The 27803-nt window shown below is 37.6% G+C and overlaps 1 protein-coding gene across 3 annotated transcripts; it reads left to right on the top strand.

The window, feature by feature from the left end:
* Positions 1 to 268: 268 nt before the first annotated feature.
* LOC117930694 (proline-, glutamic acid- and leucine-rich protein 1) lies at positions 269 to 27375 on the top strand. 3 transcript variants are annotated; one of them, XM_034851335.1, is made up of 13 exons: positions 269 to 535; positions 1722 to 1838; positions 5913 to 5980; positions 6746 to 6851; positions 8307 to 8378; positions 11291 to 11350; positions 11461 to 11590; positions 11664 to 11857; positions 12127 to 12311; positions 14615 to 14742; positions 15183 to 15469; positions 23949 to 24192; positions 26309 to 27375. In XM_034851335.1, the coding sequence occupies exons 1-13, from the start codon at positions 269 to 271 to the stop codon at positions 27109 to 27111; spliced, it is 2661 nt and encodes an 886-aa protein (XP_034707226.1). In that variant the 3' UTR covers positions 27112 to 27375. The 3 variants fall into 3 exon arrangements, with proteins under 3 accessions (XP_034707226.1, XP_034707229.1, XP_034707228.1); XM_034851338.1 differs by having other exon boundaries at positions 404 to 535; positions 1726 to 1838; positions 5916 to 5980; XM_034851337.1 differs by having other exon boundaries at positions 404 to 535; positions 1726 to 1838.
* Positions 27376 to 27803: the final 428 nt, after the last annotated feature.

Genomic DNA, 27803 nt, shown 5'->3' with positions numbered 1-27803 from the left:
ATTAGTAATGTGAGCTAATAAAGTATTATGAAAAAAATTAATGTAAACAAATATTAACCAAGTATTTTTATTTGGTTAATACAAAATTACAAACATCTTGGTGTCCGAAACCGATCGGCTGTTGGGCCAACCGGGAAGCCTGGAATTGATCCGAAACCGGTTTAATCAAACGGTCTAACCCTCCAACTGATCGACCCGGCCCGGAACCCGGATTAAACATCTTTAAAACCCTTTCTAAACCCCTAGCCTCACCTATTCTTCCTCTCCAATGGCGCTCTTCGACCACTTCCACAACGTCTACGACGTTGCTTTTAAGCCTCGCTTGCTTCGGACCCTTCTCAAGGACCACGTTCCCGACCAAAACCAACCTTTCCGGAGCCCTTCGGATCTTTCCATTGTTCTTTCGGCCATCAAAACTCACCGGCTCTTGTCCGAATCCGTCACGGAATCCATCGATCAGAAGCATATCGATAAGTGGAAAACCGCCGTGGATTCATGGGTGGATCGTTTGTTGGCTCTTGTTTCCTGCAATATGGTGAGTTTTGACTCAGTGTACTAATCACATTTTTTAGGAGTAAAATTTGAGTCCGTTTACTGATTCCATGGAGCTTCATTCCCTTTTTTGTTATTTCTTCTTCTTGGAAGTAAAAAAATGTTGTTTTGAATTGGAGTAATTTGACATTTGAAGAGATAGAGATAGAGATAAAGATACCTCTTATTCATTTATTTATTATTTATTTTTATTTTTAATCTGAAGCTAATTGAAAGGAGATGATATATTTCCCTAATAATCCGAGGAAGTAGGTTACTAGGCCCTTCCCTAGAAAAATTTTCCAGGAGTTGGCGAAGGCAGAAGAGAATGGAACAGTGTTTTATGTAATTTGCCTTAAAAATCAATTGGGTGATTAAACAAGAGGAAGGCAGAGAGAATTTTAATTCATGGCATTTTTGTTGTATTTATGCAACTGGAATTAAACAGCCCCAATCATGTTTGAGGTCCATGAAGCAATTTATATCTAGTTGTCTTTAAATTTAGTGAAAGATGCATAACAAGAATTACACTGCGGAAGACAGATTTTTGAATTCCATAGCATCATAACTCCAAATCAAATTCATCTCTACACAACCATATGCACTGTTTGCAAGACCCTAACGACTGGAAATATACCACTAGTTGTGGTTAGTATCTAATTTACTTGGTGACCTTATTTTTTTAAGGATGCTTTAACTGCCTTTTGATATCATGGAATGCAATGCAAAACATGATGGAGTCATCCAATCTTGGGATGAGTGGACGAAATCTCACCTATGCGTTTATCACAGTTATACTAACAAAGTCCCCACATTAGTATTTGGTTGATCGATGACTTGAATCCATGAGTCCTAGATCATGCAATCTCACCTAAAATCAATTGATGTCAAGAAGAGTGGGCAAAATCTAGTTGATGGGGTTCAATTCACTGGGCCAGTTAATTCTTATGAGTTTGTTAGGATAACACTAGCAGAAACTCCAACACTCTTCCATCCCATATCATAACACATGTGATATAGAATAAAATTTGCTTGAGAGTGTCTGGGTAGAAATTGCTTAATTTAGTCTCTTTAGTGGGTATGATGAAGTTAACCTGAAAGAAAAGATTTTTTCTATTTTTCTTCAACTAGAGAAAATTTTGAATGATACATTCAGTATTTATTTATTTGATGATATGATATTGTTCTAGCCAGATAAATGTTGGGCTGGAACTTGTTTGCTTGGGTTGACTTGTCAAGAATGTAGTACTGATCGTTTCCTGGCATCATACTCAGTTTGGTTCCATAAGCTCCTGTCACATATTCAGGTATGCAAATTAGGTTTTCTAGACAGTATGATATTTATATTCTTTGGTGATAAATGATTTGAGATTATCTATCAGTGGTTTTCTGTCTATATTTATTAATATGCAAGTTTGCATATGTTAAATGTTATTCTCTGAATGTGCGAGAAAGAGTTTAATCATTGAGGTAGAAATTTTGGCCCTTTTGGAGGGTTGCAAGCAAAAGCTTTAGGTCCAAAGCTTAAGTATCGGCCGAGTTTGATATGACTTAGCCAAGTCATATTTAGAATGGCTATTACCAAGATGGATTTTCCAATTATAACAATGAATAAGTCGGTAGGTTGACTCATGGCTAGTACAATTGAGTCGTAATTAAGCCATGGCTGATATGGCATAGTTATGACCAAGTTGCATTATGGTGTCAAGCTTATACAAGAACCAAAGTCATATTGGCTCCATCATTCAGCATGGAATCAACTATGAAATTATGTATATTGAGTAGAAAAAAATTTATACTTGAAATAGTATGGTTTTGAATTCTTATGTTATTACATATCAATCTTAAATGTGTTTTTATGAATAGTTAAACAATGTGAAATGTGGTAAATGTTTTTGTATTAATTTGTTTAGTACATTTAATTGATTTCCTCCTCTAGTAACATTAGTTAATATTTTACAATTTTTGTAACTTATTAACTAGCTCTCTTCTCCTCTAGTTGGTAGTCACTTGAAAGGATTATGTAAATGGGTAAGCTTGATTGCTTAGTAAGAAACATGTACAAAATGATACAGTGAAGCAACATATGAAACATATGGTCTTATGTTTGACATAGACCATTATATGCTCTTATTATTATTATTGATAGGTAAAGGTAGGTATGTATAAATTAACAGTAGGAAAAATTACACTAAAGTACACAAGAAACATACAAGGAGCATCAAAAGGAAGGCCTCAAAAGAGAGGACACAAAAAACTACCCTGACTCTCAACAAGATCCCACTCAATCTTCAAAATCAAACAAAGACATTGATTCTTCACTTGTATACATGCTAACCCAAGTTGAAAGATTACCAAGGAAGGAAAGTTTTATCTTTTGATTTTTTTGTTCCTTATTTTCAACAACACTTTGATTTTGTCCCATCAAATTGTCCAAAATTTGCAAAGACGACAGTTTTTCACACTTTTTTCATTTCATTCCCTACAAAGGAACCATGCCAACTTAACATGTTATCTTTCATCGAAAAAGGGATCATCCAAACTACTTCAAATAAAGAGAATAAGAGATGCCAAAGAATCCTTGCTTTGGTGCAATGAAGTAGAATATGATTAATAAAGTCCCCCTCAAGTTTGCAAAGAAAACATCTATTCACTAGTGGTCACCCTCTCTTTTGGAGATTATCTAAAGTCAGCTTTTCCTTAACTGACTTTCCAAGCTTGCTTTGGATGGGACCTATGAATTCCAAATAATGTTTGTTGGAAAGTGGATCACCCTTCTTGTTTCCAAAACTAAATAGAAAGACTTGACTGAAAACAAACCCTTTTTAGCATCCTTTAAGATCACCTTGTTGTTTTCTTCCCATCTAACTTTCTTTAGTAACAACATTTGGAAAAAAATCTCAACAACGTTCAACTCCCAATTATTATAGTGCCTAGAGAAGCATTGATTCTAATGACTCCTCGTTCCTAAGTCTTCTTATAAATCCGCCACCCAAGCCTTCTTTGACAAAGCCAATTTATACAAAGAGGGAAAATAAATTACAGAAGGGCTCCTAGAAACTGTAAAGGAGGTCTTAACTAGCTGGAGGGGCCCTTTTGTGGGAAAGAAAAGGAAAAAGACATGGAAATCCATACTGTTGTGTATTTTTTAGACGGTTTGGAAGGAAAGGAATAGACTAACTTTTAGGGGGGGAGTGTTAGATATTCAAAAGTTTAAGAATTATTTTGTTTGTAGTTTGTGGAGTTAGGCTAGATTGTATATTGGAGAGGAGCGTCTGTCCCTTATAGGGTTATTGGAATGGTTAGCGTCCAACTAAGGGATGGTGAGACTTTGTTGGTCTTTTTTTTGCTTTGAGAGGGGGTAGTTGCTTTGTATACCCCCTGTATACTTTGTAACTTTCCGTCTCTTCTTTAATACAGTTTGCTTTACTTATCAAAAAAAAAAAAAAAAAAAATTACATAAGGGCTCCTCCACACACCATTTATCTATCCGAAACTTAACCCTTCTATCATTACCTACTTCAAAGGAAGTTCTACTAAAGAAAAATTCTCACCCCTTTCTCTTAGCTTTCCAAACACCAACCCCATAACCATCTCTGACTTCACTAGGGTGCTAACCTGTTCCTCATTTCCCATGCTTACCCTTTATTTATTTATTTTGATAAGTAAGAGATTGTATTAATAAAATGAAAAAAGCGCACAAGAGTACACAGATCGTATACAAAGAGCACCAAGCAAAAAATAAAAAAGAGGGAACAAAAAATACTCCCTCTCTCAACCACGACCCAACCAATCTATGATATCAATCATATGTGTATGCCCTTCTCCTATATACACCTCGACTTACGTATAGAAATTGTTAAGGAATAACATTTTTAGCTTTTAATAAGACAATTCCTCGCAATCAAAGCATCTTCTATTTATTTCCTTCCAAATTGTCCAAAAAATGCAAGAAGGAGCAACTCTCCAAGCCTTAATATGACTTCTCCCTATAAAAGAACCCTGCCACCCTAGGAGGGTCTCCTTAACTGTCTTAAAAAAAGCCCACTGAACACCAAAAATGGAGAACACCAACTGCCATATTAATCTTGTATTTTCACAATGAAAATGATATGATTAATGGACTTTGACTCCTCTTTGCACAATGCACCCTCTACCCCCATCAGAAACATATCTCCAGCTCTACTTGCAAAGCAGAGCCCAATTTAGAAGAGATAAATTTCTAATGCCCAAGCCCCCCTTTCTCTTATTCAAGCAAACACCCAACCAATTAAGCAAATGATGCTTTTTCTCCAAAGTCCCACCTCCCCAAAGAAAGTTCCTTTGTAGGGATTACAAACAAAGACATGTTATAGACTAACATGCTCGATAAAGTACTTCTAATCAACATAAGCCTTCCCCCATTAGGAATATATTGTCTTTTCCACTTTGACAATCTTCTACAAAACCTCTTTTCCATTGCGTCCCATACTATTACTAATTTGAAAGGGCTCCCAGAGGCAAACCTAGGTGAGTAGATGAAAATTCCCCCACCTTGCAACCCAACTCCATTGCCAAATCTGCTACATTTGCAACCCCACCAATTGAAATCAATTCACTTTTATCCATGTTTATTTTAAGCCTTAATAATGCTTCTAACCACATAAGCAACCAAGTTAAATGAATCAATTGATCTTGGGGATCCTCACACAAGACCTAAGCATCATTTGCAAACAAAAGCTGAGACACATCCACCCCCTCTAGTTTGGAAATCAACAAAGAAAAGATGAATCACCATTATCACTAATCCATTTCTCCCTATAGCTTTGATTACTTTGAATTTTCACTATGTTGTCAGTAAGCTCTTTTACCAAATTGATGCAAGATCTATAGATTTCTAGCATATAGAAGGCAATCACTCTAAGGTTCTTGAGCAATCATGCCTAGGGAAGGTAATCACACTTTTAAAAGGCAAATAGCTACTAACTTCTCAAGAATTTTTATTCATTAAAATGAACATACTCATGGAACTTCTTTTTCTAATAAGACTAAGATTATTTCCTAGTAGGAACCTATCACAAAAAAAGAGAGACTATTTCGTATTAGGAATACGATTATTTTTCCTAGTAAAATTAGATACTAACACAATTTAACTAAAATTAAACTACTTGAATGAATTCTAATAAAATAAAAAAACAAGACTTCAACTAAAACAAGAAAATGCTAAAATTACTAAACTACTTTTTCTGAATATTATTCCCTTTTAACTTCCTCTTAAGGTCTCTTGTGAATATGTTTTGAAAATCTCTTGTCCACACACAACCAAACATGTGCACACACACACCCCAAAAGCATATTTCATTCTAAAGTATGACATGGTGTGCGTCTTCTTGTGTTTTAAGCAGCCAGCAGCAGAGTCTCATTTTGTGAAGGTGGCTTCTTGTACCTCAATATCAGATTTATTAACAAGGTTGGATCTTCTTTTATTTATTTTTCCATTGTAACAAATGTGTAAATATGTTACAAAGCAACACCACAAACACATTGTTCTTTTTCTCAAAAAATGGTTATGATAATTTTTATATTTGTAATAGAATGAATAAATACCATCTATGGATTTGAATAATGCGAAGCCCAATTTTAACTAAAAGATTAATCAGCATGTGTGGGCCCATTTATTTAATCTTTCTGCTTGATATGGATGTTTTTGCTTGGATATAGACAAGAAAGTGAAAGCAAAAGATAAACCTGTGGCATTAATAAATATTCAATGTAAAACACATGCATTATGAGCAACCTACACGTCCTTTTTGCAATTGTAATTAGTTATATTTCTGTTAAAGAAGCATGATATAAATTGTGAACCCAAATCCTATAAGCTTAAGCTTTTAGGAAAATTGGTAGTTTAACATGGTATTAGAGCTTCGTTTGGTGGGAGGTGATGTGTTTGAGCCTTATCATATGTTTGTTTTCCCCATTTTCATATTTGTTTCCCAAGTTGCAATTGTTTGCTTACGAGTCTGTCTATCCTTCCATGTGCGGGTATGGGGTCATATGTGAGGGAGGGTGTTAAAGAAGTATGATATATGTTGTGAACCCAAATCCTACAAGCTTGAGCTTTTAGGAAAATCAGTAGTTTAACACTTTCATATTTAGTTGTACTTGTTGAAGCTTATTATTGTTAGTGAGATTGCTAGAGACATTACTTTTGAAGCTATTTACTTTCTTGATTTAGGTTGGGTAGCTTTCCAAATGCAAAGAAAGATGGGACTTCCCATGCTGGGAAACTTATTCAACCAGTTTTGAAGCTGTTAAATGAAGATGGCTCAGAGGCTGTATGGGTTAGTTCTATAAAATGCCTAACAAAAGGAAAAGTTGAATTATTTTTTGGTTACTTCATGCTTGCTTTAACCAGCAAGCTATACATGCTCCAAATCTTTGAACATCATCTCTCTCACCCTCTCTCTGTCTCTACTTCCCCCCACCCCACAAATGTTTCCATCTAAAAGAGACATATGGAATCTGTTTTGCTTGATGGCTTTACCATGATTTGTATGTTGCTTCATATCCATGTACTACTATATGCTCATAAAAACTCCATAATTATTAGTTGAAAGAATATTTTATCATTGAAGGAAGGAAAGGAACAATAGGGCTTTTTGTACAAGGGATTGAACTTTCTTTTCTTTATAATCTTTGAGTGTGGTCCAAATTGTATATAACTCTTGACCTTTCTTTTATTATAGATTTTGTGGAGTGGATGGGATCTTGTTGAGGGGGGTCATTTTTTGTCGTCCCCCTTTGTTTTTTGGTGGTGCTTTTAGGCGCCCGTTGTATACTACTCCCTATGTACTTTGGGGCACTTTTTTGGCATTTCTCTTTTTAATATACATTTTCCTTTATACATCAAAAAAAAAGTATGTTTGTGCTTAGTGTTGCACTTGGATTCCAATGCATACTAATGTCTGTAAGTCAAATGGCTCCAATTTACATATGTGAAGTTGCAAATTAAAATGCAAGAGGTGATGGCTAACTGGAATAGCAAATTCTTCATGGGGAAAAAGTTATGGTTAACAGTTTCCCATTGTTTATCTTGCTGCAATTGGAAGTAGCAAGATGGGAGAAATTTTGAAAGTTTGGAGTGTCCAACTTGAAAGCAAGCAGAAGGAAATTATGCTGAGATCATTTTATGTTATGGTTGAGGCTATGGCAGAAAGGAGATGCTTCTTTTTGGCCTATGTAGACGCTGGACAGTTTGAGTGGTGGATCAGCTGTTGCGGTGGATTGGGGGAGATGTGTAATCTTTTTCTTGTTGTACTTTGCTGTTTCATCATTTCTTTCTCTGGTATAATTTGTACACTTTGTCTGAGTACTTGAGTTGTGCCCACTTCTTTGATATCCTTCTAATATGTGGTCTCTTTCTGAACCCAGAAAAAAGGGAAAAAAAATCAACTTGTAACATCCTGCAGACAGTGATAGTAAGCTATTTTGGGGATGTACTGTAAACATAAACACTCACTAGTTTCAAATTAATATAGTATCCTCCAGGGTGCTAGCATGTAAATTATTTGTGTTAACAAGCTATTTCCTGATTCTCGAGCCTGCAAGATTGGATATGTCTTATCCATTCTAATCCTTACCTTCTACCATTCTTGTTAGAATGTTATGATATCTTTTGTGATAATGTTGTGTTTGTTTGTTTTGAATTTACACCATCTATTCATTCATGATATCTTTTGCGATCCTCTTTCATGTATTGTAAGTTCATTTATCAATTATGGTGATTTATTGTGCAGGAAGGAGCAGTTCATCTGTTATGCACTATTGTAACTTTCTATCCATCTTCCGTCCAACATCATTATGACATTGTAAGTTCTCATCTTTTCCTTGCTGGACCTCCAATTATGTTGTCTTAACAGAATTTCTTCAAATCCAAGTCATTGCAGGTTCTTACATCACATTTTGCCTGTATATTGCCTTGATAGGAAATTTCCTGTGTATTTTTTGATCAAATATACTTACCTGTTTGTGATTATTGGCTATACATACCCTTCTGTTTTCCTTTTGAAACTTGCAAATCGTTATGATGCTTAATCTTAAAAGTTGCAGGCCTATAGAATTTTTGTAGGCTATATAGAATGAGGTGAAAAGATGGCTGAAAAAGAAGAAAAAAAAAAACCTTGGAAATCACACCATCCTAGGCAATCATACCTAAAGTTTCCTAAGCAATCACACTTCTAAGGAATACATTACACCCTCAAAGAAAGTCTAATAGATGCTGAAATTCTTCATCAAAATTCTGATTCTCCACTTTGCAAGACAAAATAGGTGTGCGTAGAATCTTATAGCTGTCTTCTCTAAAATTCTGATTCTAATCCCTTATGTTTTCTTGTAAGAATGGGAAACGATATAGGAAATGAACATTATTTAGAAACTAAAAAAAACTTTCCTAACATATAATGAGAGGACTAAAATAAATAGAAACTTGATGAAAGTAAACCATTACCTAAATTAGAAATTTAACAATAATTAAGATCCTGTTTGGTAATTGTTTTTTAAAATAGTTTTTTGTTTTTGAGAACAAAAAAAAAAAAAAAAAAAACAGGAAAACACATTTGAGAATCAGAAAATAGAAAACAATTTTTTAATCTTAAAAACAAAAAACAACTTGTTTTCAGATAATATATTTTAGTTGTTTTAAGTTATTTTCACTTGTTTTTTTAGGGTTGTTTTACAAAATAATCATACAGATATGGAGAATGATGGTGAGCAAAGGAGCTCATTCTTCCATTTTGAGATCTTTAGATTCATAAGATCATGATAGCATCCCCTTGATTGAGCAAGTTTACCCTGCAAAGTGGCTTCTCACTTATATCGGGAAGCAGATTGTAATGAGGCCCCATATCACGATAGACGGGGATAGGACTTGAACCCAAGCACTCACCTTTTGAGGTTGGTTGCTTTGCAGCTATACGTGTGGTCCCATGGGTCTCATCAAGATGATGTTCAAGCTGGTCCCCCATCCTTGATAGATTTCATTGTCTGGCTGTACACTAAGTATTAGATTAGGGTTGTGGTTGTTGGTTGTTTCTTTTTGCTTCTTGGATGTTTACTTCCTGTGTACTATGTGTGCACCTTCTTTTGATTTGTGCTTTTAATATATTGAGTAAGTGGATTTGGAGGTTTGCCTTTGAAGAGGACATTCTTTGGAAGAAAGTGATTGGGGTGAAATATGGTCAAGAAGGCCTTGGTTGGCGGACAAATGAAGCTCGCGGGGCGTTTGGAGTCGGGGTTTGGAAGGAGATTTTGAAGGAGGCAAATTGGTGTTGGGATAACATAAGGTTTAAGGTGGGCAAGGGGACTAAGAAGGTAAAATTTTGGACTGATCACCGGTGTGGTGATGAGGCGCTGTCCAGAATTTTCCCTCAGTTATTTGCTTTGGCGGTGCTTAAAAATGCAACAATCAATGAGGTTTGGGACTCTAGCCTTGGTCAAGGGGGTTGGAACCTCAGATTTGCTAGGGATTCAAATGATTGGGAGCTAGATTTAATAGGAGCTTTGTTTAACATGCTGAGGGACATCAAGATCTCCCAAGAAGAGGACTCGGTGGTTTGGAGAGGTGGAGGTCAAGGTATTTTTGGAGTCAGACATGCTTACAATCTGCTGGCTGCTCCTAATACCCTCGCCTTCCCAGTTAGATGCATTTGGGTGGACAAGGTCCCTACTAAAGCTGCCTTTTTTGCTTGGGAAGCTACATGGGGGAAGATCCTTACTTTGGATAGGCTCCAAAGACGAGGGTGGCAGCTTCCTAATTGCTGTTTTTTGTGTGGTTGTGAAGAGGAAAATGTAAATCACATTCTTTTACACTGTACAATGGCTAGGGTTCTTTGGGATATTATCCTTGCTTTGTTTGGGGTTCATTGGGTGTTCCTAGAGACGGTCATAGAGGTGTTACTTAGTTGGAGGGGCTCCTTTGTGGGGAAAAAGAGGAAAAAAATCTGGAATTCCATACCGGTGTGTATTTTTTGGACGGTTTAGAAGGAGAGAAATAGATTAGCCTTTAGGGGGGGCTCTTTAGACATACAGAAACTCAAAAATTATTTTGTTTGTAACTTGTGGAGTTGGAATAGAGTGTACATGGGAGAGGAGTCCTCTTCGCTTTTAATCTTTTTGGAGTGGCTAGCAGCTACTTAAGGGCCGTTGAGGCTACTCGTTTATATTGTTTTTTGAGGTGGCTGCGTTTGTATACTCCCTGTATGCCTTATGGCGGTTTGCCCTTTAATACAATTTGTGCTTACTTATCAAAAAAAAAAAAAATCATTTGCTTGTCAAAAAAAAAAATTTCAGAAAGTCAACTTCAAAAAGAATAAATGAATAATTTAAAGAAAAAGAAGAGGATCACGGATGATCATATTTTATCCTCAGTGATGGTTTATTATACTACTCTACTGCTGCATTTTCTTTACTGTGAGATATAGTCAAATAGAAGCTGAAAACTCTATTTGAAAACAGTTATGGACTCAATGTTGAATTCCAATTATTATGGACCTGTTCTATTTGTTATATTGAAAGCATATGTGCCAGACCTATGTTATGCTAATTTGATGTTACTAAGGAAACCTTAGGTGGTTGGGTCTTGCTGTAAAATTTTTTGTAAAGAAGCCAAGTAATTTTGCATTTTGCCGGTTTGTTGGCACTCATTGTAGGATGTTCATTTCAAAAGTGCTATAGTTGAATTGCTAATGCATACCAGGTGAAATGAATATGGATATTTTGGCAGGTTGAAGCCGCTATCGTTTCAAAAATTATGTCAGGGAAATGCAGTGTTAATATGTTGGAGGTGAGTGTCTTTTTGTTTGCTTGCTGGAATTTGACTAAACAAACACACTAATACACATGTGGACTTGTTTTGAAGTGTATCCTTTGTTCCATTTGGTGTTCTTTTTTCAGAAGCTTGCTGCTTGCCTTGCATTACTTCCAAAATCGAGAGGTGATGAGGATTGCTGGTTTTTAATGATGCAGAAGGTTTTATTATCAATAAATGTTTACCTTAATGAGGCCTTCCAAGGTCTAGAAGAAGGTAGATAATAACACTGTCTTGGTAATGCTGTTGCCTTGATGTCTTGGTAACACTGTCTTTGCCTATGTGACAGAAGCTAAATGTAATGAAGCTATTAGATTATTGGTACCGCCGGGAAAAGATCCCCCACCTCCCTTGGGTGGTAAGAAAACATCTGGAGAAGTCTTGGACAAGGTGGCAAGGAAGTCTGAGCAATTGCTGATGTCCAGTGTCACTACTCTGATGCTTTGCTGCTGTAAATTGCTTACAACTTCTTATCCTGTTCAGGTATATGGTTTGATTCTCATGGAACTATTGAGAAAATTTTCTATCGATACTTGTGTCTCACCTTTTTTTGGTCTTTTGGTTGCTTTGTATACATCCTATATACTCTTTCTTGTCTTTAATACATTTTCACTTAAAAAAAAAAAAATATATTCCATCAATAGAGGAACAGAAATTTACTCAAAGTACTTTTGAATATATCAATAGGCATCTTTCTTTAAATATTATATAATTGAATCAATGTCATCAAGAGTATATGTTTTGACTGACAGGTAACTGTTCCTATCCGTCCACTGTTAGCCCTTGTGGGGAGAGTACTGGTGGTAGATGGCTCTTTGTCACAAGCCTTACTGCCCTTTGTGACTGCCATTCAACAAGAGTTTATCTGTTCACAACTTCCAACTTTGCATTCATATGTTTTGGACCTTCTCACTGCAATCATAAAGAGAGTGCGCAGGTGAACCATGATATTTTCTTGGGTAATGCCTGTGCTTGATATCTATAAGAAATAACTGTTCTCTCATCATGTGGATGTGCTTGTGAAGGCATTGTTTAGACAGAATTTGCTTGATTCATTGCAGGCAGGTTATATTGCCAAGTAAAAACACAAATCTAGTTAAACCAAGTGCTTTTGAAATACATGATGTATTAAGTTATGGCTTTTCTTTTACATGTTCCCCTCAAAGGGGTGTCTCATCAGTAGTGAAAGGAAGGGAGTTCAAGTAAGGATTTTGTGAATCCTAAACAGGGATTTGCTCTTTTTGTGCTTTCAAGTAGCTGGGCAATGAATAAAAAGGAGGCTGAGTAAGGGAGAATTTAGAGGCTCAGACAACCCATATTAGCCTTACCATCTTATCTACATTTCCTTTTACCCAGCATTTCTTGTATTTATTCTCCTTTTATCAATACAGTTTCTTGTTTTCTAGTAAAAGAGGAGGGGAAAGAAGTGAACTTTCCATCCCACTTGGTTTTCCATCTATCATGTCCCTTCTGGCCTGCATAATACCTTCATATAAAGTAGGCCAATGAACTCTCCCACTGCCTCTGGTTAAAAATCCTAAAAGATCCTAACAAATGCTGGAAAGCAATGAATACTCGTTTCAACCCTCAATATACAATTTCCCATCAAGGCTTCCTTATTGGTTCCAATGCTTAATAAAATAGGATATAATTTCTTCAAGGGTTTGTCCTCACATCAAATATCAAACCAAACCTATTCCTTCTGCCACCACCTAGTGAGAGCTGAATGAACCTTAGAAGGTCCAACCACTCCCTCATACTCTTTCATAGCCTCTTCCACAAGGCTAGTACCGTAAGGAGTTATTCTCTCTTGAAGTTTGCCACAACCAATTTTTGGGGCAGCTCATTCCTCATAGAGATTGCCTAAATTTAAAGCCCTCTTAAACACAGGGCTTTAAACTTGCTTCCATCCAACCAAGCAGTCTCTCCAAGCCATTAAACTTGCTTCCATCCAATCAAGCAGTCTCTCCAACCCATTTGAGTTCTAAAGATTGATGGATGGTATGTCAATATACATGTTAAACAGGCTTGAATCAAGTTGATCCTAACTCCTAACGACTAGTAGGGTTACCCATTGCCATATACTTCAACACATCCAATCAAGCAGTCTCTCCAAGCCATTAAACTTGCTTCCATCCAATCAAGCAGTTGAGTTCTAAAGATTGATGGAGAGTATGTCAATATACAGGTTAAACAGGCTTGAATCAAGTTGATCCTAACTCCTAACGACTAGTAGGGTTACCCATTGCCATATGCTTCAACACATCCAAATGTTGGCATGAGAATCAAAGTGGCACACTGGTCATTGGATATCTGATTCCTAGTGCTGGGATACTCATTCCTGACATCTACCAGTATTTGTTCCACATATCCTTCCTGTTTGCCAAGGACATCTTTAAAGCTTGGTGTTCGAGCCTTGGATCTATTATGATATAGAAGCCTCAGAATGAAGTTCACATATGGCATAGACTTTAATACAATTCTTGAGGCTTGTTTTTGTTTTCCAGTGCGCTTCATACATCAACCTAAAGTAAGAGTATATCATTCCAAAATTGTGTGGGAAGAGCACTCTGTCAAGCTATCATTTAGCAAAGTGAGAACCCAAGCAGTTTGTATCCTTTGTGGAGGACATTTTTACCCCCCAAGTTGTGCAGCTCTGTTTTGGGTCTCCAAGGCTTATTAATGCCTTTCCCTTTGAAATCTATCCTTTTTCTTCTTTGTCTCACCAATCTGGGCATGTTAATATGTTGTCAAAGGCTTTTTTGCTTTGCAAAACATTGGTTCAGGCACGGGTATTGCTTGAGGGAAACCATAGTTGTATATCAAGCACAAAAGAGGTTGGTGGAAAAGGTCTATGTTATCATGGAGAACTTTGTAAGTTACAGTGATGATTTCTTAAAATTGTTATGCATGAAATAATGGATCCATATAAGATTATAGACATCTTTTTCATATTTGTTCTGAGAACAGCAAATTACTGGGGCAAGTCTTCTGGAAGAAATTTCAACAGCTGAAGACTGTATCTAGTTCATTTTTTTTTTTGTTGAATGTTTTTTTTTTTTTTTTTTTTTTTTTTCTGATAGGTATTTTTCTTTGTTGAATGTTGAAGGTGCTGCTTTAGTTTCTTGTTTCTCACCATGTGTATTTATTTTGAATGTTTGCTTCCTTTTTCCTTCCTGTTTTCCATATCTTTGGAGAACATGTATGCTTAAATTCTGCACATGAATTTGTTGTTTGCAGTCAACTACTACCACATGCTGCAGATATCATGCGGCTCTTGACAGTGTATTTCAGGATGTGCGCATTGCCTGAACTAAGGATAAAGGTCTATTCAGTCATAAAGATTTTGCTGATGTCCATGGGTATCGGTATGCAGTAATTAAGAAATATTTTAGTATTTATTATTTTCATTTAGTGAATGGCTCTTAAATGTTTAATGTCCAACTGTAGAGCATATTTGTTATTTTTCTGCCAAAGAAGTACAAGTGTCTGAGTGAAAGTTATAAATAATAAATGCCTACATGTGTGCATATGCAGACAGATACATATGTTCATAATGTATGCATGTGCATATACATATGTATAAAATCATCATTATGGACTCTGTTCTGTCCTTAATGTATCACTTGAATGGATTTTGTTTATAGCCTCTCAACATGTCTTTTTAGCTTTTATTCATCCATTTCTATCATAGCCTAGCTTATGTTTTAGCACGGAAACTTTTCATGTTAATCTTTGTCCGTAATTGCAGTCTTTCTGATGAAAATCAGGTTTTGTGGTATAATTATCATAATTTTACCTTGAGCAGGAATAGCGGTACATCTAGCAGAGGAAGTTATCAACAATGCATTTGCTGATTTGAATCCCATTGATCAAGGGACTGGTGATGTATCTTCTAGAGCAAATTCAAAGGCCTCTACCGGAGCATTGCTGCAGACAAGACATAGGAAAAGAAAGCATGCTACTACTGCTACTGGATCTTCTGAGGAGCAGCTTGATAGAGTCAATTTTGAAAAAGAAGTGCCAAAAGGATACACAACTTTTATTCCTGTGAAGATAGCAGCACTAGAGGCATTAGAAGCTCTCCTTACAGTGGTATGTGTCTTGTATTTTTGTGAATAATGTTGTTTCATGGCGCATTTAGTTTTTGGTGAGAACATGGTTGCTCTCAGCTCCAATGATCTGTAAGGAGTATTCCTTCATTTTATCAATTTGCTTGCATGTGTTTACATGTCCTGTCTTGTTCCTATGAGAGTTGTGTCAAGTTGGCAGCCCAACATATGATCCTGAAAATGTTTTGTTTCTAACTTATGCTGGGATGTCAAACACGAACTTAGAACAGAAGAACAGGTCAGTCCCAGATAGTGGGAATGAGAATTTGTTGCCTTGAGTTGACTGACAAGGTGAATATAATGCTTCTTCAGTTATTGGACTTGATGAAATTGATGTTGATCGACCAATGGAATTTGGCTGCAGAATGTGTTTTTTTATTTTTTTTATTTAAGTTTTTATTTATTTATTTATATTTTTCCTCTTTTCTTCAGATTGTATAATTCCTGTGTGAATATTCTTTGAAGTCTCTAAAATTTTAGTTTATGAGTGAAGTATTTAGAGAATTTCATGGCATATAGGATGAAGCTTTCGATAAAATACATAAAGGTCTGTTTGGAAACTATTCTTTTGAAAATAATTATCTTACTTAAAAAACATGTCACAAATTTGTGACTAAAATTTTTTTTTCTTGAAAAAATGGTCTCAAAATAGGTTGTTTTTAGCCAAAAAAAATTATTTCCATATCTGAATTCTCAAACAAAAGGAAAGTGAGAGAAATGATTAATGGATGACTAGTATCACACTAGTCGGAGTCTATGAATCACTCCTAGAAACATGAGGCTTCACACCTAGATTCTGTTTGCATGACACACACACGCACAAAAAAAAAAAAAAAATTGAATGCTGGAAATTTTATGTTTCCATCCATTGCTTTTCAGAAGAAAGCATAACCAGCTTCAGACACTAGAATTCTAAGACTCCTTGGAACTAATCACTCTAAAAATGAAGTTTGGAAATCAACATAACTTGAACTAATAGACAAAATTAAGAGACTCTTGGAAAATTAGATATGACTTTGAAAATAAGAATAACCTACGACTCTTTGATTAGACTCACAAAAAACTCTTAGACAAAAATATGATTTCATTAGAATATTTATGGGCTGAACTCCATATTGAATTATATGATATTCCAACTAGGCCCATTATCATCTAAAGAATGCTGAAACAAAATGTGGGCCTTAGAGTCCATTCTTCCATGCCGTCAGTAAACTTTTTTTATAGGCAATGGTTGCCACTTGTCTCCATTGCAAAGATGTCAAATATGCTTTACATCAAATTGGAGTACTAGTAGTAATCCATGTATGGTATTTGAAATCTCCGTAGTTATACAATGAATTTTAAAGTTAAACTTCTTAAAAAGAAAAAAAGAGGTTAGAGGGCCTAGTATTTTGCTAGGAGGTGCAAGGAGAAACATTCAATTGACATATGCTCATATATATGAACTACTTTATGCTTTTCATTCTTCTTTATTTTTGCTTACACATTTAAGTACTAGTGCTACATGCATGCATGTCAAAGTGTATTCTTTTTTGTTACATGGTATGCAAGGGAACTTTTTCAGGTAAGAATTTAGCTTAGGTGCTTAAGCCTCTAGAAGCACTTATAATCTGGTGATACATTATTGGGAATAGGAATTCACAATCCAATTATTAATGGGCACTCACAAGTAGGAGGGAACAAGGCCTAGTATTTTGGTAGGAGATGCAAAGAGAAGCACTGGATTGACATATTGTCAACTTACATACTAATAGAAGAGAGCAGTCATTCTTCTTCTTTCTTTCCTTATTTACATGTGCTTACACATTTTGAGTACTTTTTTTCATAATTAGAAAGAGATATATTAAATAGGGCCTAACTAAAACGGGGTCTCATTCCCCATTGCCACTAGAAGTATGCAATGGGAACCACAATGAAAATGAATGTAGGAAACAATACAAAAACCAAATATTCTCTACTAGGCTATTAATAAAGTAAATCAAAGAGCAACTAACCATTCCTAACAAGACTCTAGACCACTTCCAAAGAGGTTTGAAGGTGGTCTCCTTCAACCTCTAGTTAGATACCTAGACCTTGAAATTTGAATTTGAAGCTCTTTCCAAATGCACTAAAAAAGGCAAAGAGAAATCATTCGTTACACATTCCTTGACCTCTTATTCATGCCTTAAGCCTTCCAATCCAAGAAGATATCTTTGATTAATTCTAGAAGAATCATCATCTCAAAGATAGAAAATAATGTCCCACAACAACCGGGCTTTTTCATAGTGAATTAAAGTATGATTTGTTGACACCCACTAGGGTAGCTTAGTTGGTCAGGGCGAGTACTAGAAAGTGTGGTCTCAGTAAGTGGCACATGGTCTTGGGTTTGAATCTTGCCACTAATGATTCGGATTTACTCAATGTTGGTTGTTGCGAGGCGATCAACACCTTGAGGTTTGGGTCCCCATGGAGAGTCCTAAGGGCCTGGTCATGGAAAGTTCTTTGGTTATCAAAAAAAAAAAAAAAAAATGATTTGCTGACCCTACCTTACCTCTGCAAAGGCTAGATTTTTTTTTTTTTTTGATAAGTATCTGCAAAGGCTAGATTTATTCACCAACCACCATCCCCTTGTTTTTTTTCGATAAGTAAACACATATATTAGCAAAAGGCAAAGCGCCGCATAGCATACAGGGAGTATACGAGGCGACGAAGGCCTCACAACAAAAAGCCAAAAAACAAAAACCCACCAACCCTTAACTGGAGGCTATCCACTCCAGGAAGCCTATAAGAGAACAAGGCTCCGCACCATTATACAATTTTTCCCACCCCCACATATTACAAACAAAAGAATTCTTAACTTTCTGTATAGCTAACTCCCCCCCTGAATGCTAATCTATTTATCTCCTTCCAAACCGTCCAGAAAATAAATAACGGTATGGATCTCCAAATTTTCTTCCTCTTTTTACCCACAAAAGAACCCTTCCAGCTGATAACCGCCTCCTTTACAGTTTCTGGAAAGACCCACTGGGCTCCAAACAAACTAAGAACAATCCCCCACAACACACTAGCCACTGTACAATGAATAAGAAGATGATTAACGTTTTCCTCATCACTACCACATAAATAACACCGATTAGGAAACTGCCATCCTCTCTTTTGAAGCCTATCAAGAGTAAGAACCCTCCCCCAAGTAGCTTCCCACGCAAAAAACGCTAGCTTGGAAGGAACGTTCTCCACCCAAATGCCCTTTTTGGGAAACAAAGGGGTACTATGGCTGATCATCAGCCCATACGCTTCCTTAACTTCAAACTTCCCATTTTTTCCTCCCTTCCGTAAGGCCAAGTCCTCCAAGGTAATTCTTTGACTCCTTAGGATTTGAAGCAATTCGTCTACCGAGTTCAGCTCCCAATCATTGAAGCCTCTAATAAACTTTAGGTTCCAACCTCCTTGGCCAGAATTCTGGTCCCATAAATCCCCCACAGTGGCACTCCTTTGGGCAGCCACATTGAAGAGTTGAGGGAACCTCCGGGCCAGCTCCACATCCCCACACCAACGGTCCTTCCAAAACCTGATTTTGGTGCCTTTTCCTACCTTAAAAGTCATATTGTCCCAACACCAATCAACTTCTTTCAGTATCTCCTTCCAAACCCCAACACCAAACGCCCCATTTGCCTTTTTAGTCCTCCACCCAAATTCCTTTTGCCCATATTTTGCCACAAGAACACGTTTCCACATCTCCTCCTTGGCACGAGCAAATCTCCACACCCATTTTCCAAGTAGGGCTTTGTTCAAATGGACTAACTTCCTCAAACCAAGCCCCCCCTTCTCCTTACCCACACACACCCTCTCCCAATTGACTAGGTGTGTTTTTCTTTCCATACTTCCCCCTCCCCACAAGAAATCTCTTTGCAACTTTTCTAGTCTTCTTGCCACTACCCTAGGCATACGGAAAAGGGATAGCTGATATAATGGCATGCTTGCCAAAGTACTCTTTATGAGGGTGATTCTACCACCCTTGGAGATGTATTGCCGCTTCCAAAGGGCTAATTTCCACCTCATTCTTTCTTCCACCCCATCCCACACGCAAACGGCTTTGTTGGGCGCACCCAGAGGCAGCCCCAGGTAAGTTGATGGCAGCTGACCTACCTTGCATCCCAACTCCACAGCCATCTCAAGGATCTCATCCACCTCCCCTACTGGAATAATTTCACTTTTAGCCAGATTAATCCTCAGCCCTGAAGTGGCTTCAAACCAACATAAGATCCAGCTCAAAAATGTCATGTCATCTTTCTTAGCCTCACAGAAAACTATGGCATCGTCCGCAAAGAGAAGGTGAGAAATAATAACAACCTGCCCCCTACCCCTCTGGATTCTACACTCGAAGATGCAGCCCCCTTCCACAGCCCTCCGAATAAGGGCACTCAGCACCTCCATTCCCATGATAAACAAATATGGGGATAGAGGGTCGCCTTGCCGAAGCCCCTTAGAGCTAGAGAAGAACCTAGCTGACTCCCCATTTACTAACACTGAGAATTTAGCAGTCGAGATGTAGCTCCATATCCACTCCCTCCACTTAGCCCCAACTCCCATTTTTTGCATAACCCTCATCAAGAACTGCCAATTAACATTGTCGTACGCCTTTTCAATATCTAATTTACAGATCAGACCTTTCTCTCCTTCTTTTATCCACGAGTCAATCACCTCATTTGCGATTAGAGACGCATCCAAAATCTGCCTACCCATGACAAATGCGTTCTGATATGAAGAGACCACTCTACCAATCACGTTTTTAATCCTATTGGCCAACACCTTAGCCAAAAGTTTATACAGCCCGCCCAAGAGACTGATCGGCCTGAAGTCCCCCAGCTCCTCTGCTCCTCATTTTTTTGGGATAAGAACCAAAAACGTGGTATTGAGGCTCTTGAGAAAAGCATTATGCTCATGGAATTCCTTGAACATCTCCAAAACCTCCTCCTTCACAAACTCCCAATACAATTGCCAAAAGGCCCCCGTAAAGTCATCCGGACCTGGAGCCTTGTCCCCATTCATGTCCATTAGGGCTGAATGGACCTCCTCTTCCATGAAGGGCAGCTCCAAGATGTCCGCCTCTTGTTGGCTAATCTGATTCAAATTTAACCCCCCTATATCTGCCTTCCACTCCGAGTCTTCCGTTAATAACCGTTGAAAGGCGTCTACTATTCTGGTCCTTACTTCTTGCTCCTTTGACAGCCAGACCCCACTGATTTTTATTCTTTCCATGGTATGCCTTCTTCGGTGCGCGTTTGCCATTCAATGAAAATACCCCGTATTTCTATCCCATTCTCTTAGCCACAGCTCCCTTGATAGCTGTCTCCAGTGTATCTCCTCCAGCTTAACCCACTTAGCATAACCTTCTTTTGCTTTTTTTTTTTCTGGAAAATTCCTCCTCTGTCAGACTCCTCTCACTTTCCACTTGGTCCCAATAGTCCACTTGCTGTAAGACAGCCAATTTATTACTCTCCAAGTTCCCAAACACCTCCCTGTTCCAAGCTTTTAAGTTCTGTTTAATCGCCTTCAGTTTTGTAGCCAGCTTATAGCTAGCCCTACCACTGACCGACATCCCCTGCCACCAACTCCGCATAAGGTCTTTAAACCCTTCCACTTTCAGCCACATGTTCTCGAACCTGAAAGGTGAAGGGCCTCTTCTTTTGCCACCCCCCTCGATTATAATTGGAAAATGATCCGATATAGGCCGAGATAATCTCTTCTGAGTCACATTGTTGTTGGTATATTTTTAAAATTTTCTCCCTCTCTGCTTTCTAAGCAAAGAAACAAGCACTTAAAGGGGTACATGAAGCCCACACCTCTCTTTCATGGAAAGGAGAATGACTGCTCGAGCACTTTGAATTGTAGAAAGACTTCACTTAGAATCTCCTCATCTTCTCTTCCCTCCACAAGAGGGTATCCTCCCTTTCCATAATCCAACTCATCCAATGACTACTCTGTGTAAACACTTCCACTACCTCTAGATCCCACACCTTAAAAGGCCTTCTAAATCAAAGAATCCAATGACTTTGACCTCTCTCAATCAACCAAAGATCCGTTACTCTTGCAAATTTGGCCATGGTAAGACGGTAGAGAGATGGAAGTGTTGTTCTGAAGAAACTCTCCCCTAATCATCTATCCAACCAAAATTTGGTCCTCTTACCATTCTCAGCCAAAATAATGGTTCAAAGATTGATTGCTATTTCTAGATTCCCATATGGGTTGTGGCACCTCACAATTGTATAGATTTATTTAGTACTTTGGAGGTTCCTACATACTCTTTGTGTAATTTTTTTGGAGGATTCCTTATCCTTCTATTGTACCTCTTGTCACTTATCTTAATATATTATATTGTTGTTGCTCATAAAAAAAGATTGAACTTAACCCACCCCTCTCTAATGTTTTTCCATAAGCATACATTTAATTCCTTGTGACACATGCATGCATATTGAAGTAGATTTTTTCTCCAGTGGAAATTGACATGATAAGCAAGACAATTTTTCTTCAAGGGAGGATTTTTAACTTAGGTAATTTAGCCTCAAGAAGCAATTATAATCTGGCATACATTGTCATAAATGGGAAAGCACAACCCAATTATTATGGGCATTTGTAAAGGAAAAGAAGTCAGGCATCAAAGGTTCCCTGTTTCTACATCTTGCCTTCATATCATTAAAATTATTGGGGTCGTGTCTGGTTCATGTACTGGGGGGTGGGGGTGTGGAGCTGGATTTGAGGATCATAATTTTCCACTATCACCGCCCCCACAATGGCCAGTGAGTCTCTATCACTATTTTTAACTCTCCTCTTTTATAACTGCCCCTCTCAAGTCTACTGCTGCCATCACCACCACCAGCAACTCTGTTGCTGCCATCATCACATCCCCTAACAAAAAAGTCAACATTTTGGACACAATACTACAGTGTGGCACCATTGCCTCTGAAAAGCCTTTGCTGCCAAGGGCCACTAACTACTTTCCTAACCCACTTCCACCACCACTATCACAATCACCATCACCATTCCCATTGGTGTCCACCACCACCTCCTAGAGCCGGTTGCCACCATAACCAATCTGATAGCACTGGTGAAACAGAACTTCCACTAGAACCAATCTTCTCACAAAGAATTTCAATATTTTGGCATTTCTTTTGAGGAACAACAGTTTGATTCAATGTTGTTAAGGGATGTAAGGTGCTATTTCTGTTGAGGTTTTTCCATTATTTGAAAGTTTTCAGTTGGCCAAAGTTAACCTAAAGCTGTCCCATTGCCAACTTTTGGAATGGTGGTATTCACGTCTTTTTATAACTCTGTTGCCACCTTTAGTAATGGTGGTGTTCAATTCGTGTTAGATTTGTGTCATTTTCTATTTTTATTGCCAAAATATTTTGTATTTGAAAGATTGTCATCGGCTAAAATCATTTTAAACCTTAGATTACATCTCTCTCTCTCTCTCTGTTTTGTTTTATTGGGAAGAAAATTATATCTCCTTTTTTGCAATTTTAGTTTATGAGTTACTTGTATTATTGTGATTGTGCTTACATCAGTGGGCTGTTAAAAATTTGAATCTTGTGCTATTCTTTCATAGTTTGAAAGTTTAATTAGAGCATTTTTTTCTTCAACTTGTTTCAATAGATGCCATTCAGCTTCCTGCATTCAATAAGCACTCTGAACTTAAGGGGTGATATATCACCTTTATATTCAAGTGGCCTTCCTGATTCTGTCTATTTGTAATTAAAATATTTATCTGCGTCTGGTGTTTGGGATAACTGGCAGATGGTACCTTTGTGTTCGAAAACCTTCATTAGTTTGTTTACTACAAGGTGATTTTTATTATCATTACATACTTTTTGATGGTGGAAAATGAGTTCCTCTCTGATTTTGTGGTTACAACTTTTGAGGACATGTGCTGGACATACTTACCTTATAACTGGAACTTCTGTACTGATCTAGCTTATCTATATTCCAATGATGCAATGACCCTTTTATTTGCATGGACAGTGGAAAGTGGGTTCCTCTTTTGTCTTTTGGATGCCATTGTTCCTGGACATGGGCTGGACATACCTACCTTATTGATTAATGTGATCTCTTTAATGATATAGCTTACTCTTTCCATACATACAATGCTATGTAGCATCAACAGCACAGCTACATTTTTTTCCTGATTTTATTTTCAATTGAAGCAAATGCTGGAAGTATACTGCTGTTTTTTTCTCAGAATTTTGTGGATTATTTTTTTTCTTTGTCACTTCTATAAACAATTTTTCCCATGGTCCACCTTTCAGTCCATGTTATACTGTATCTTCTCATTTCCTAATTAAAGAATGGTGTGTCATTGGGAGATTTTAATTATGTTCTTGATTGAACTATGGCAGAGACATATAAACCTTTTCTGCATTTTTTCACTCAGTTCTGATTTTCTGGAATGAACAATTAACATTAAATTAGTATAAACTTTTTCACAGGGTGGTGCTTTGCGGTCTGAACGCTGGCGATTAAAGGTTGATCTTCTTCTGATAACTATAGCAACAAATGCTTGTAATGGGGGATGGGCCGATGATGAAAGGGTCATTTCCCTGCCCAGTGATGCAACCTCAACTCAGGCAGATTTCCAGCTTGCAGCCTTACGAGCACTTTTGGCTTCTCTTCTTTCCCCAGCTCGTGTCCGGCCCCCATATTTGGCCCAGGGTCTTGAGCTTTTTCGTAGAGGTAATCCTCAACAATTTGAAGTAACTTTCCTCTTTTCATAATAATGTTAGCAGTGATGATGATAATGGTAATATTTATAATAATAACTTTTTTTTCCTATAGATAAAAATACTAGAAAGCAGCTGAACCCTATTAAACTGGAAATTGGAAGTATGTTGGGAATTGCTGAAAGGAAAAAGCAAAAAGTAACAAACAAATTAGACTAGTGCTAAACTCCTATCCAATCAAAAAGGGATAAAGTTTCCCTCCCTGGCCCATACAAAATATAGATAGGAGACAGGTTGTCTTTAGTTTCACAAGCGAAAGCTCTGCCCCTAAACCACTCTTGTTTCATTCCTTTTGCACACACCAAAGTAGGCTCAGCTGTGCCAGATTCAAACTTTTCTATGCCTCCTTTCTTTAGAACTGCCTCACCAACTAATCGGAGCTTTCTTCATAAGAAAGCATCACTCATGAATGTCATTCTATGGAGTAGAGGTTTGGAAGGAGATTGGGAAGTAGTGGGATTTTTTAACTCAAAGATTTCCTTTGCAGTGGGTAATGGGAGTAGGGTGAAGTTTTGGAAAGATAGGTGGTGCAGTGAGGAACCCTTATATGTGACTTTCCTGTTGTTGTTTGCCTTATTTGATTCTAAAGAGGCATGGGTAGCTGATTTTTGGGAGCAGCGTGGGGAAGGAGGAAATTGGAATTTCCATTTTGTAAGGAATCTGAATGATTGGGAGGTGGTTGTCATGGAGCGGATCTGAACTTCATGGACAAATAGTGAAGAAGGAGGAGGAGGATAGAGTAGTTTGGAAGAGAGATAGCAAAGGTGTTTTCTTTGTAGAAGGGCTTTATTCTTTGTTGGAGACAGATGGTACCATCCCTTTATCTTTGAAGATAATTTGGAATTTGTGGATTCTTTTGAAGGTGAGTTTCTTCATTTGGGAGGCTTGTTGGGGAAGGGTTTTGACTTTGGATCAACTTCAAAGAAGAGAGTGGAAGTTGGCCAACAGGTGTGCTTTGTGCAAAGAGGAGTTAGAATCCATTGATCGTATGCTTCTTCATTGTGACAAAGCGATACTTTTATGGTAGCTAGTGTTCTCCATGTTTGGTATTCGGTGGGTTATATTCGAGTCAATTAGGAAGACTTTCCTAGGGTGGCATGGTTCTTTTGTAGATAGAAGGTGTATTAAGGCTTGGAGAGTTGCCCCCTCTTGTTTTTTCTGGATGATCTAGAAGGAAAGAAATAGGAGATACTTTGATTGTGAGGAATTGTCAGATCAATGGCTAAAAAATATTTTCCTTAACAATTAAGCCACTAATTGACCTAAAAGCTTAATCTATTAGGTAATGATGGACCAACAATATATATTAAGTTGATTTTGGTTAAAGCCCTAACATGACTAACAGAAAAAAAACCGACCACAAGATTCTAGCCATCTTAAGATGAAGGAGCATATGATTTGTGGGTCCCTCTCTTTGCCCACATAAATAACACATGCTAACCATAGTCCTACCCCTTTGCATAGGCTAATCAATGGTGAGAATCTTTCCCCAGCTTCTTCCCAAGCAAGCAAAATTAAAAAAAAATAAAAAATAAAAAAAATAAAATTAAAAGAAAAAACCTCGCCCTGGATGGAGCATTGGAGTGCCATGCTAACAACAAGAAAGAGAAGAAAGCCTAGGAGAGAGCACCAAAGAGAGAGACTTGATAAAAAATCTCCCCTTTTAGATGCCTGACATGAAAGAGTGTTTTCCTTGTCCTCCCTAATACAACAGCTGTGAACCCATGCCATGAAAGACACCACCTGCTCGAGCTCTCAATCATGGAAACTCTTGAAGAAACATTTATTAGGCAAAGTAGTTTGTATTTATGAGACAACCAGAAGATCTTAGCATGGGCAACCATTTTTTTTCCCTGGGTGGGGTTATGTTGGGAGGGAGGAAGGTAAAGGGAGTGACAAATTAGAAATCCTAGGTGTAATAGATAATTGCCTAATGGTTAGTCAGACTCATGTGTGACTGCTTTGACACCTAGAATGGAAAAAACCTCAAAGAAAATGCATAGGTTACTGAAAGATTTGCTCTGTCTGTCCACTTACTTTAATCTCTCTTAATGAAAATGGTTCTGCAGGTAAGCAAGAAACCGGAACCAGGCTTGCTGAATTCTGTACCCATGCTCTTTTGGCTTTGGAAGTGCTCATTCATCCTAGGGCTCTTCCACTGGAGGATTTCCCCACTGTTAATCGTAAATCCTTTGATAATGGAGCTAATCACAAATACCCAGAAAGTATGTACTCTGGTGGTCAGGACCTCAACACCCCATTTTCAAGGGGTCCATTGGGAATGGCACTTGGTGTTCCCAATCCAGATTATGATCTGTACGACAAGTGGCTGGGGAGCGACGATGAAATTGATATTCCAGTGACTGATCCCAGTAAGAATAGGAATAATGTTGACGATGCTTCAGAAGCCTTTAGAGACCACCAGACAGAAAAGCTTCCTTCTGTGGATGGTGCATCCAGTCCAAAAGTTGCAAAGAAAATTGATCACAGGTCAGCAGCAACTGGTGCTGACACGAGGGAGGGAAGAACAGAGGAAGAAATTATGGTTGAGTCACACCAATTTCCAGAATCTATTTCTCAGGAAGAAAGCACATTTCCTGTTGTTATCAGTGCATCAACAAGCACTAAAATAGAAATTGGGAAGGTTGCTTCAGACAGTGGTGCATTAGATCCTGGGGATAGTGAAATAGCAACTGGCAACGATGTCTTAGTGGCTAAAGGTGATAGTTTTGCCATACAGGGAGAAAATGCTTCCACTGCAGTATCAAATTCTGAAAGAAGTAAAGGACTTGTGTCCGAATTGGACAATGAATCATCGATGGATTCATTTCCTGATATTGTGGATGCGGATCCAGATTCTGATTCAGAATGAAGTGATAGTTCTAGTAATATACTTAGAGCATGATATGACATGAAAAGGACTTAAAGATGTTATGGAGCTTCCCATTATTTAATGTAGTTCTCAAATCACAACTGAGCTGTGGCTCAATAGAATGACTGAGAATAGAGGTTGGTAGTTGAAATCTACCAAGGTAGAATGGAACTTATTTATATGATAAAGTTGTAAAAAAACTGAAGTTTTTAGCCTATTTCTTGACTGGTTATGAGAAAGGGTAGTTTCTTTCTGTTTATCTTATACTCAATGCAGTCTTTAAGCTGAAAACGGGTGCAAAGACAGGGTTTTCTGAGATTTCCATTACTCAAAAGGCTAACCATGATACCTTCTTAGCTGGCCTAGATTATTTTTGACCATGTAGAAATAAAGCTCTACTGATATTCTTCAAGACCCATGTGATACCGCAACCCTTCTTATTCTTCAAGACTCCATGGCATATTCTTCCTTTTTCCTAGATTTATTGATGTAAATTATAGGTGGTCGGACTTGGTCTTCCGCAGAATAATAAACAGAACAAAGGAAGATGAGGGAAAGAAAATGGTTGATTGACAAGTGGGAAGAATGGGTGGATGGTCAAAACAAGATATATATAAGAACTTTACAACACGTATGAGGATGGGAAATTATAAATGCATCCACTTAAGCTTGTTTTACATCCACCTTATTTA

The sequence above is a fragment of the Vitis riparia genome, chromosome 14 (genome assembly GCF_004353265.1).
Source record: "Vitis riparia cultivar Riparia Gloire de Montpellier isolate 1030 chromosome 14, EGFV_Vit.rip_1.0, whole genome shotgun sequence".
Classification (NCBI taxonomy): domain Eukaryota; kingdom Viridiplantae; phylum Streptophyta; class Magnoliopsida; order Vitales; family Vitaceae; genus Vitis; species Vitis riparia.
The sequence above is the reverse complement of the archived record's forward strand: the minus strand, read 5'-3'. Positions and strand labels throughout refer to the sequence as shown.